Source organism: Vidua chalybeata, chromosome 1 (genome assembly GCF_026979565.1).
Source record: "Vidua chalybeata isolate OUT-0048 chromosome 1, bVidCha1 merged haplotype, whole genome shotgun sequence".
Taxonomy (NCBI): Eukaryota; Metazoa; Chordata; class Aves; order Passeriformes; family Viduidae; genus Vidua; species Vidua chalybeata.
The window spans coordinates 81275140-81287708 of NC_071530.1; the positions used below are offsets into that span (position 1 = coordinate 81275140).

Consider the following 12569-nt stretch of genomic DNA (forward strand, 5'->3'; position numbering starts at 1 on the left):
GAGCTAGGCAGCCCCTGGCTTTTAGACTACAAAATGATGGCATCCTTCCTTGGAGAAATTTTTCCTGATTTACATGCTTTAGGACTTTGTTAACACTCATTAAAGGGGACTAAACCTTCTCTTAAAGATTGAAGCATAGCCCTTCATTTTAAACAGAAATAATCAAATGATTGTTTTCTAACTGAACATTGAAAGCAAGGAGCTCTCCCAGGAGCTTCTCTTACATCTAAGTGATCTGTTAAACTTGTTCACTGAATATTACCATGCTGGGTGGGATAAAAAAAAACCTTGTGCTAAACTCCAGCCTGCATCAGGATTAACGTGGTCAATGTTCATATCAGCTGTTACAAAAGGATCATTGGCAAATCCTAAATCCTGCTGAGGTTTTTTGCTTTTCAGCTGTGGAGTGGATGAAGAATGTCTTAGCAGATAAGGTATTTCTTAATGATGATACGTTTTCCTACAGTCATCAATTCCTACAGACCCTCTGATGTAGGTGCAGCAAGCATGGGAGAAAAGCACTAATGCAGCACATTATGTGTCCACAGTGTTCAATTGTTGCTTGCCAGAGCAAACATTGGAAAATCAGCTTAAAGGAACAAAGCACTATAATACTGCACACTTGGGATGAGATTTTCTTTATTTTTAAGTTAAAATAATCAATGGCATCTACTAAAAATATATAGCTTTTACTCCCTTAATCTGCTGGATAAATACTTCTGTAGATTAATTAGTTCAAAGAAAATCACAACAAACCTATTTGGGAGTGGGCCTGGCCAGAATTATTTTACACAGAATAATTTCTTTCAGAGATTTGAAAAAAAAAAAAATCCTACAATAAAGTGGCCTAAACACACACTCCTCCCAAGACCCTGAATGTAAGAGGTGATACAGAGAGCCTTACCTGCCTGTGCAGCTGTAATTAGAGCCGTGTTCCCTTCGTTGTCCTGCCAGTTCACATCAAGGTGAGGGCATTGTGCTAAGGCTATTACAATATCCACATAACCTTGGTAACAGGCAACGATAAGACCATTCTGTAAGTAAAATATAAAGAGACACTTAGGTTTGCCAGACTGAGAAATGTTCACTGAAAAAGCTTACTAGACAGCTGTTTTATTTTATTTTTTTCCAGACTAAAGAACTGAAAAGGTACCAGCACAACTAGTGATCACCTCCAGGCACAGTGTTCAGATCCATACACTTCTTTTTATCTATGCCCTTTGGCAAGTCATGTTTGATACTCCTCATAAATACCTGAGAGAGTAGGTATTACATTATGCTACATGCAAAGTAACTGTTTATAAATGGCTTATGCTTATATGGCTATATAGTCTACACCCAAATGAGAATAAATCTGATTTTATTATATAATAAAATGAACCCAGCAGGTAAGATGAACTGGACCTGCTCTGAATATTAATTCTCTGAAAAAGAGCTATTTGGTCCATGAAGGGAAAGTGGTAGGCAGGAGTTGTGCTCATACTGCCTGTTGCTATCTTTAAATAATTCAAATTTCCCATTAGAACTATGCCTCCTTTTTTTATAATCATAAATAAAATTAAATTGCTTTTAGAGATCCTGTTTAATGTGTTTTATAACAGCTGGAGGCTGTAAAATTTCCAGGAGGAAGCCAAGCCAGGAGGTAAACCTTGTAACTATGCTTGGTAGCCAGATAGTGTTTCACTCCACAGCAGCAAACTGACAGCTTCCCTAAAATACAGCAAAATACACTTGTCATTAATTACATGGAACCACAGTGCTTAATCCTGGCTGCTCTCTTGACCACTAGGATTAAAGCCATTATCTCCAGTCTTTAGGATTGCTTGGGCAGCCCTCGTTCATCTGCCTGGGGCTGATGGGTGTAGGGGAGGGCAGGCACAGATAAATCAGCGTTCCCTGCGCTCCCTCCTTGTTGCCAGCACGTTACTCAGTGAGCCTGAGCTCAGTGTGAGCATCTGACTGCCCAAAAGATGAGGGCAGAGACACAAATCTCAAACCTCCTGGTTACCCTGCCTGCCCGAAATGCACTCACACGAAAGACTTGCAAGGAGAACCGGATTATGGAAACAGAATGGCCCACCCTAACTCCTCCATCATTTCTTTCTTGCCTACACATTCTCTTTATTTCTTTTCCCCATGCACATTACTAAGACAGAGATGTTCACAAAGAACTGTGGCTTCTGATTTATTGTCATCTTAACTAGTTAGTTACTTATTCAGTGTTCTGTTTCACTGTCATTCTGGATAGTTCTCTTGGCTGAGGTGGCAAAGACCTTCACTGAGATACAGGAGTGATATCTACTTTTCAGGCTGTTCACAGGCTATGTAGGTTATTTCTCAATTACATCTCTCAATAAAATAATTACTCTGCTGTCCTTTTTTTCTCAATTCACTCTTGCCCTCAGCATGAAGCAACACCTACCATTGCTTTATAAAGGGCATCTTCATTTCCTTGTAAAGTACCTATAATACTTCAAAGCCTTCTATTGAAATTGTACTGAGGATTCTGCCAAAAGACATTTATTTTCAGCTTTTTTTTTTTTTTTTTTTTTTACTAAATGTATATACTTTCCTGGTGGGATTGTACAGATTAATCCAAGTTTTACTGTAATATAATAGTTTTTAGCTTTTAAGAAAAATGTGTCAATGTCCATTTTGTGAGGGCTTGAGCATTATTTCAATTCCTTAATAATTTATTTTTTCACCCAATGATCAGGATATAGGTCTTTACAACTCCAAAAGCTGTGTAGATTTAAAACACCACACAGTCATTCAGTAAAATGTCCGTTACTTATGAGAGCAGAAAATTAAATTTACAATTGTTTGGAGACCAAAAGCTTTTGACAATAAGAGAGATTCTATTGTTCACTGAAAAGAATGGCATTTTTGAAGATAGTTTCAAAAAGGCTGTAAGAATAACTAGAAGTAGCTATCATCTCTAATGAAAAAAAAAAAAAACCTGCTTCACCCAATATCTGGAGTATATTTTCACAGTATATTTTCACAGAACATTTTTGTGTTCTAAAAATAGTTACCAGATGCTTAAAATGTTTGTGTTTTTGTTCAGTTTGTAAAAGTATAAAGTTAAAATATTGTAAAAATATAGTAAAATACTGTAAAAAAAATTCATAACAAACATTTGTGGGTTTTTTGGTTTTTTGAGGGTGGTTTTTTTTTGCAAGAGGTTTTTTGCATTACAGTATGGAGGGATTTTGTCCTACTTTTAGTGGACAGATAGGAACTAATGCATCTAACAGTGGCATTCTGATTTCAGCAGATACAAGACACAAATTATCTTCAAATCAATCAAACTCACTCACCATTCTGTGTTTAGAAACCAGAAGGATTACTTAGGTGTCAACATTTTCTGAAGTTTATTTTCCAAAGATGTTATCAAAGACTGCTTGCTTAAGGATAAAGAAAGGCAAGAGAGAGCAGGAGCTTTCTGAGGGATTACATGATGCAGTAGCACGGAAAATCATCCTTGAAGAACAGTTTTACAAATCTGAAGTGGGCCAGATAAGAGTGTGAGAACCCAATATTCAGTGGAGCGTACGCCCAGCAGTCCCTGGCTGAGAAGCAAAACAAGCTATGGGATGAGAAAATAAAAACAAGTCCCTTCTATAAAGCTGATGTGGTTTTTTTCACCCTTTTTGCAGTTCTATGGGAGGTGGGTGAGACAGACTGCTTGCTGAGGGACTGCTTTCCTTTTTATAACCCTTCCAAACGTGTCAGATACTGAAATGGGGTGCAGGAGGCTGCAGCTTTATACAATAAACTTCTGGATTTGATGGTTATTTCCCAAATCCTCGTGCAATGATACAATAATAAATTCTGTTATCAGATTGCTTTTTTTTTCTGATTTTTTTCCCCTCTGCATCCATTTCCAACCCTGTCTATATTTTCCTTGCTGGAAGCTAGTACAAACAGATCAGCCAGCATGTGAAATCAGTCACTATCAAAGTGACTTATTAGTCCAGAATCTTTAAATTCATATGCCAATAAATACTTCCATATATTAAAAAGTCCTTCAACAGTCTCAATTAATAAGTGATACAAAATCGCCTCCAGCAAATTGCCTTTTGAAGTGATCAGTAAAGCAGTAGCCTGTATCACAGCAGTGTGCAGGAAAATACAGCTATGCACTTAATGTTTTTTCAAAATCTAAAATAAATGAGTTTTAGTTAGAAAATATTGAACCTGAACAACCTGGTTACCCTGAGAACTGAGATGACATTAATACTCTACCAAAGGCATCCATTATTCTGCTCCTCATATGAAAGGCCACAGTACAATTTTGAAATGGTCAGTGTACATGGAAAAAAAAGTATTTTTTTAAATTGAATCTTAGCATTATTTTTGTCAGTAAGATCAATTCTCAGAAGTACTCACTACTTGTGAAGGCTTTAGGAGAAAGGAAGATTGATAATTCTTCAAAGTATATCCTCTGCCTAAAAGGACTTTTCTCCTTCAACAGCATCCTTTCCCCTCTCTTCCCTTCTGCATGTCCTCAAACACCACTTATTTTAAATAATAATAAAACTCAAACTATTCCCATTAATATAAAGTAACAAACATCAGTTTTTAGTGTAACTGTATATATGTCACAGCGTGCAAGCACAGTATCCCACTTTTCAAGGATACTCTGTTATCTGACTTACTCTCTCCCGATCAGTGGCCAGGGTTGCTGCCCATCATTCTGCCAGACCAATGAAATAGATGCTCTGTGCATAAGAGACTTAAAATATGAAACAAGATTTGCAACTGATCCTATTTCATTTTTCAAATACTGTGCACAGGTTCTGTGTGACAAACAAGAAAGCATGAGGCATCCATCACACCAACTACATTAACATTTACTGTCATTTTTCCACAGAACGGGAGGCTGAAAGTCAACTCAGTAATGGGTTTTTTTTCTCAAGTAGAATCCACAATACTTCCAGGTGTTGGGGGCTCTATCTTTCCTCTGGGGAATATTTGGCATTACACAGAGCTTTCCCATAGTTTTTCTGTAGTATATGATACATCTGATTTTTTGTGTAACCAGCACAGTTTTGAAAGATCCTCCTTTGTTTTGAAATGACAACAAAATTAACAATATTTAGAATATATGACAAAACAGTCTCAGATAAAATACTTGTTTTCCATATATTCTAAATGAAGTATAACTACTTTTCTTATTTTCTTCTCACAGTACACAAATTAACATAACAGGCATGGGACTACCTGAAGTTAATCAGATGTTGCAACACCTTCCTCAAGCAGTGAATCTTCTGATTCTTTTTAAAATGTAATTCGTCATGTGCCTTGATTTCATGCAAGACTGGAATAGTGCTGCCACTATGAAAATAAACTCTGTTTTGCTCAGCTGTGTTGGCTAATGACATAACAACATGTCTGATTAAGTGAGGTTATGGATATCTCAGGAGACGATTTTATAAATCAGATATTATGACAAAATTACTGACGTAAGGCTATTTGTACGCTAGATCATTAGAGATAATAGGGAACACAAGAAATACTCAAGGATCAATATGGGACTCGAGCTGAATAACAAGCAAATCACATACAGCATGCAATTAATTTAGCTTTTTAAAAGTTCTCTTCAGGCAACTTATTTTCCACCAAGATGCTGAGAATGAAAGCAGCTTATTATAGTTTTTTGCCAATTACCCCAGACAAAATGAGTCTGGCAAAAAGCTAAATTGGTATTACCCATTGCTCTCCACAAGCACTGTGATAAAAAACTGTCCAGTTTGCTTTGCATGCATCTGTAAGTACTAATGACAGTTCTGCAAGGCTGGTTTACTAGCACTGATTAAAACCACATGTAATTGAATTAAATGAGATAATGATTCATCGTAATCCATAATCACATGCAAGGACAACAATGAAAATTAACTCTAAGTTAAAAGCATGTTATTAAAAAATATCAAAAGTAGGAGAAATGAAAGAATTTTTTAAAAGTAAAGGAATAAAAAGTTGTGTTGAAGCATTTTCTTGTTGATTCATTAAAATAATAATTCATATGTTTAATATTTTGTCTTATACAAAACTCACACTATAACACCATTATATATATAACCATAATTCCTGTACAGACAAACAAAAAAAATTAAAATCAGATCAAGTATTTCAAAGTAAATCTCCCAAAATCATTTCAGAGTAATTCTGATAATTCTGATCTCCACTAAAAGCTCTGCAACTGTGTGAAACTTCACTCTAACAGAGATTCTAAATTTATGTTGTATTTAAAAAGAGCAAAATGCAGCACTGAGCACCATGATCTGCTATATACTAAAATCTTCCAGTATAAAAATGGCAAGCTCGGAAACTTTCAAAGTGGCTTGGGCTTGTCTTATATTTGGTTTAGGTTGATTATTTCAACAGCGACACAGATGAGGTAATTATTCAGGTCATCGGTCCCGCGAGAAGTGGTGTTTATGTGCTACAGAAATCCATCAAGCACATAAGCCCTAATATTATCTGCAGAAAATAATTTAAGCTGACCTTTTAAAGAAAGGGCTGCAACAGCTTAGTCACATGCACATTTGTATTGGGAAAGTGACAGAAAAAAAAAAAAAACTGGACAATTAAATAAATTTTGCCCAACGGTTGTTTGATCAAAACTCCACATGCCTGGAGGGGGAAAGGGGGGAGAGGCTAATTTTGCCAGGGAAAGTGATTAGAGAAGTACAAAAGGGTATCCAAGCACGGATGGACCATCAGTGTGCAAAACTCTCTGCCTCCTCTGCAGAGGAGCAGAGTAGCCCAAAGCCTAATCCCATATCCAAAATCAAGTTCAAACGGCACTGTCCCTGCCAGTGCCTCAATACTGAAGGCACAAAATTGCCACCGCTGATTTGCAGCATTATGAGCATTTACAGATCCATTTTCCAGTATGGACTGCAGTCCACTACATAAAAACACAGTCCAGTCCATGGACACACTGATGATGACCCATTATTTTTCTGCTCCAATTTTTTGGATGTGTTCAGCTTCACTTATTTCATAAACGCCTCTTCAATCAGTCAGGTCACATGTCTTTAAGGAAAGGTATATGTATCATCTCTGCAGAAATCCTTACTTAATCTATTCTAATCCAAATCCCCATGATCACCTCTAAAAATAGTCCCAGGAAAGTTCATTTTACTACGCCTGCAAAAGCTTGCATTACACAACGAGGAGAACCCATGCCACTTGTGTAATAAAGCAGAAAACAGGAAAAGGTAATAAAAATAGTGTGATTTTCCTTATTTACTGACATGTATGTCGTCTGAATTAGTTTCAGCATCACTGGTGATGCAAGCAGCTGGCAGAAACCTAGGAAGCAATTGCTAAGAGCTATAAGGGACTTACAAGGCAAATAAATACATGCTGAGTAGTCAGAGATATTCCAGTAGGTGGGATATATAAGAAATATGTGACAATTCTGAGAGATGCTTATGAGATATTAACCCTTCTCTATTTTTTTAAATAATACCAAGATACATAATAAAAGCAAGTAATTCAGCAGGAAATCTAAACCCCGTGAGCTGATGGGGACAAAAGGGTTGTGCACTGTTCCACGGGAGGCTGGAACATGTGTCCAGCTCCTGCACTGCCCCACATATCCCAACACCAGCCATCTGGCTGCTTTTTGACACAGCTTTCTTGACAAAGTCTGGTGGAGAGGACAGCTGAAGAGATGATCTTCAGCCCATGGGAAGCCTGATGAGAAGAGAACAGGAGCATTACACAAAAATAGTGATCTTTCTTTTCTCCTTGCTCCTGCAGGGAGTTCTAATCTTCCCATGAGGCAAAGTCCAGGTAAGACAACACTCCCAACTCAGGAGCCCTGCACCTCACCCTGCACCCCAGGGATGCTCCAGGAGCTGTGAAGGGCGACTTCTCTCTCGCACTTCTTTATCTGCTCCATCTGCTGCCACCTCTGGTGGTGGCCAGCACTTCCTCTTCCCTTCACCGGAGAAAAGGGCTGCTTTTTTCCTGGCTGTATCACATCCTCTGGACAATCATTTCCATGGAAGAAGTAGGCCAGAAGCAGAGGACACTCAGGATTACATCTAACAGTGAGAACAACCCTGCAGAAAAAATGTGAGCCAAGGGATGCTGTGCTGATTGAGTGGTAAGAGGCCTGGACTGTGTTGCCAGCTGTTTTCCTCTGACTTATGCTGACACTAGATGACACTTCTTGAAACAGCAACAAAGGGATCTATGTTATCACATGAAAAATCTTTTACTGCTCTTTCCTCTGCACCTCAGCTGGAACTGAACATGTGAACAAGAGCCAGCAGCAGCCACAGCTAGCTTGGGCATATTTTAATGTTGAGATGCTTGAGTTAGGAAATTTAATGTGATTCCATTAACACATATTTTAAAAAAATATAAAAACTGCTCAAGATGTTAGCAGATATACACATTCATGCTCAATATCAATTTTGTTAAAATTCTATATTATTTTTCAGTGACCGCTGGTAAAGGATTAGGAATCTACTCATCAATCTGAAGTTTCAGCAGGAAGAAGTTCCTTTGCTAGTCACAGCCGAATGACATGCAAAAAAGCAATATACAGAACCAAGAAGTTTATATGGAAAGAGAGGAAACTGGGATCATTTTCCCACAGAGTGGTATTTGATGCATGCAATCAAAATAAAGCTTTGCAATGTATGCAAGATCTCTGGTCACAGCAGAACTAAACAAGGCATAATTTTAGAGAAGGACTAAGTAAGGAAACTTTAGGGAAATACTGCTTAATACAAATAACATATCCTTGAACTGACAGGTAATCTAGTGGAGCTTACCATCATTATACATAAGATAAAAGGAAGTTTTATCATGATCCAATAAGATGGCAAAACAGCCCAGAAATCCACTTTTGAGAAAGAGTTCTCTGTTCTGTTTATGAGGTGCCTGGCTGCGAAGAACAGAAAGTAGTGTGGGAAAATGGTAACATTTTATCAGATTAAATTTAATCTTTTAATTTTATTTAGACTGTCATGTCACTAATAAATAGTGATGATCCTTGATTAATAATGCAACCTTCACTACTCCTAGCTTACCTGTTTGTACTGCACGTAGTCACAAGTGCTACAAGTCCAAGTTAGTACTGTCAAATGTTAGTGCTAAGATTTCGTGGTGTTGGTGGTAGTAACGCAAGATCCATAGCAGCCAAATTTATACAGTCCTCTTTGTTATGCCTGTTTTGGCATTAGTGCTAAACACAGGACATTCTGCTTTAAAAAAAGCAAGAGGTCTGGCTTCAGCAAAGAATGTAAATTACGTACTGTGAGGGTGGTGGGACACTGGGACAGGCTGCCCAGAGAAGCTGTGGATGCCCCATCCCTGTCAGTGTTCAAGGCCAGGTTGGATGGGCCCTGAGCAACCTGGTCTAGTGGAAGGTGTCCTGGCCCATCGCAGAGGGGTTGGAACCAAATGATATTTAAGGCCTCTTCGAACCCAAACCAATCTGTGATACTGTGATTTATTTAATGAGGGGATCCTGATATAAAGCCTGAAGGCATTTCTACCACAAATCCCATGTCTTTACTTCAAGGTGCTTTGAACATTAGCAACCCAAAACATTGAGTGCAGAGGGCTGGGGAGGCAATGTGACAGACTCCTGCCAGCATCAGGGTCCTGCTACAGCAAATGGTGAGTGGATTTTAATTTTATTTATTTTTCTTTCACTGGCTTGATATGCAATGTTTGCAAAGGCTTCCGATGGCTGGAAAACCATTCTGTGAACAAGGATAATGTATTGCTGGGTGCTTAAATGAACAGTACCTTATTGTGCTTTTCTTGGAACAGCTGTTTCCAGCTATCAATAAATTCAAAGCAGAAATTCTGCTCCCTCCTGAGGACACCTGCTACTTTGGCTATTTGCTGCACAAAGCTGCAGAGGGTTTGGACATCACTGGAAGAAAGAGTGTTTGTAATAAAGCTCAAACTACACCTTTTGTGAATATAATTTTATGTAAAACATTTTGAGAGTCTCTCAATTGCCAGATTACTTCAAAATCCGATGTCAAAATTGTAGCCTTCCCATGAATTCTATCACTGTAGCACTTTGTTTACTCTATTTTCAGAAAGACAAACCTCCTAAAAGGTAAAAAAATGATAGTCAAAGCTGGATCATCTAACAGCATAACCAAACCTCGTCTGACCTGTATGCAGTGCACTCTCTCAGCACATAAGACCTCTGGGAACATTCAGAAACAAGTTTAGATGTGAACTTCAAGTCCTGTGCCTGACAAACTCTACTGTCAACTTCTCTTCTTGCTTTTAAATATACATGTAACTTCATACACACTTAGGATGAAAAGGAGAGTTTGCATCATTTAAAAAGCATTTTGTAGGGCATTCAGAAGCCATGTGAAATGCATTTTGTGCACTGACATAACTCTGTCAAAAAGAGCTCATTTTGGCTTTAAAGCATATGATTCAACTCCTCTCTGTGTTTAATAGGTGCATTTTCCTTTTTGTTATGTTCTGTCAGATGCAGGCAGGTTGTAGTTGATATCTGCTGCAAGAAGTTTAATAGAGTGTTTGAATGCATAGGTTTTTTTCAGGAGACCTCCCACAGAATCTTCATAAAGATAAATTTCAGTTTGACACTGAGCAAAAGATGAATGTACAACCTTTCACGACATCAGAATCTATCACTGTATCTAATCCGTCTCTTCTGTAAAAAATATTTTAAAGCCTCCAGAACATTTTCACTGTGAAAGTCTCTGAAATGACCAGTGATGAGCTTGCAAGCACCCTCTTGTGGCAGTAAGGTGCTGTAGTTTTGTTTAGGAAAGACCTTCCCAAGAAGTTTCCCAAGTTTTCCTCCAACTTCTGTAAATTCATTTTGCCAATGTTCTTTCAAGCCTTTTGGCTGTTAAATTGCACCAGACCCAAACCTTGTAATGAAAGAGCTCAGGAACAGTTCTGTCCATCAGTGGCTAATCTGCCACTGGGAAAAAAAATAAACCCAGAACCCCAACCAACTAAAAAACCCAAACAAACAAACAAACAAACAAACACCTTAAACCTGAAAGCTCTTTTTTCCTCAGAAGAAAATCAACTTTATGAAGTAAAATACCCATCAGGGTGGAATCTCTTCCTTGCAGAGGCCCTATTCTTGCCAAGAAGAGCAACTGTACACCCTTCTTACGACTCCAAAGAGGGGAACTGAGCGCACACTACACAGAGTGCTGTATAATGAGGTAGAACTAGATGAGCTTTAAACTCCCTTCCAACCCACCCCACTGTATGATTCAGTAATACCACACACAATAGTTCCAGCCTGTTTCCTCACCCTTTGATCTAAAGAAGCTGTAAGAGCACTAGTCTCCATATTAGAGTGCCATTTGACAGTGAGTTTCATAATGGCATCAGTGGAAACGTAGATCCCTCATTGTATCTTCTTCCCAACTAATCCTGTGCTCTGCCTCTTGAACCTCACTGCTTCCTTTTCTCTAGCACTTCTAATAATAACCCTCCCTCTTGATCTTGGATCTTCTAATAATAAGCTTATTGATCCTGAAATTGACCAGGAAAATGTGGTAGACTTTCTTCCCCAGTGAAAAAAAGACAGGGGAAAAGGACCAGCTGCCCTTGCACAGCAGAAGGGCACATGTGTCTCAGATGGGAGTATTAGTATTTCCCCTATAGGATTCACCTTACATCCTTCTGTCTAGATGTGCTATCACATAGCAACAGCCAAAATCCTCTTTTCAAACAAGAGGATAACATGGTAACAACAACCTTTTTGTTCATGGAAATGCAAGGTAAATACTAATGTTCAGAAAGAAAGGCATGTTGAAATATTACTGGTAGGTACGAAAGGGATTCTCCACCTGGACCAGCCATTACTATTTTACTTCTATCCCTCACTGATGGGATCTATCTCATTATCTTGCCTCTTCAGTGTATCATCAACTACTGCAAGTGACAATGGTTCTTTGGATGTCAAAGTGTCCAGGTTCTTGAAAGCCCTTTTCATTATGCTTTCCACAATGAAAAAGCTTCCTTCATCTAGGTTGTGTGATTTTACCTAGACTAGTTCTCCACTCATTTATGCCCCTTCTTGTTCTTTCCCTAGCTCTAACAAAGAAAAGATTTTTTTGCGCATAAATATAAAAAAAAGTCTCCTGCTTTTTATTAGAAAACAAGTGGTTTTGAGCAACAGATGCATCTGTGGTGAATGGATGGGACTGTTTTTCACACAGAGACCTAAAGTAGATTTTTGTATGTGTGGATTAGTGTCATCTCTTGTGATCCTAAAAGGCTGCAATCCTGTAATCCTACAACTCTATGGAATGCAGCTGCTGTGGAATATCACAGATGACCATGCTGGAGGCAAAAACAATGTATTTTTATAGGTATTACTCCTAGTATTCAGGCCTGCGAAACTTGGAGGAAATTACCACAGTTCCTGACTTCACAGGAAGATTTTTGCTCTTTCCCACCTATGCATGGATTATTAGTAGCACTCCACAAATTGCACTGAAAAGTGAGTCTCCATAAAAACAAAAAACAAAAAAAAAAACCAAACAAAAAAAACCACAAACAAACAAAAAAAA

The 12569-nt window shown here is 38.2% G+C and overlaps 1 protein-coding gene across 1 annotated transcript in view; it reads right to left on the minus strand.

The window, feature by feature from the left end:
* ANKRD33B (ankyrin repeat domain 33B) overlaps positions 1 to 12569 on the minus strand; it is a 43911-nt gene that overhangs the window by 12570 nt on the left and 18772 nt on the right. Inside the window, exon 2 of the mRNA XM_053956466.1 lies at positions 905 to 1034. Within this exon, the coding sequence (XP_053812441.1) occupies positions 905 to 1034 (130 nt within the window). The remainder of the gene's footprint in view (positions 1 to 904; positions 1035 to 12569) is intronic.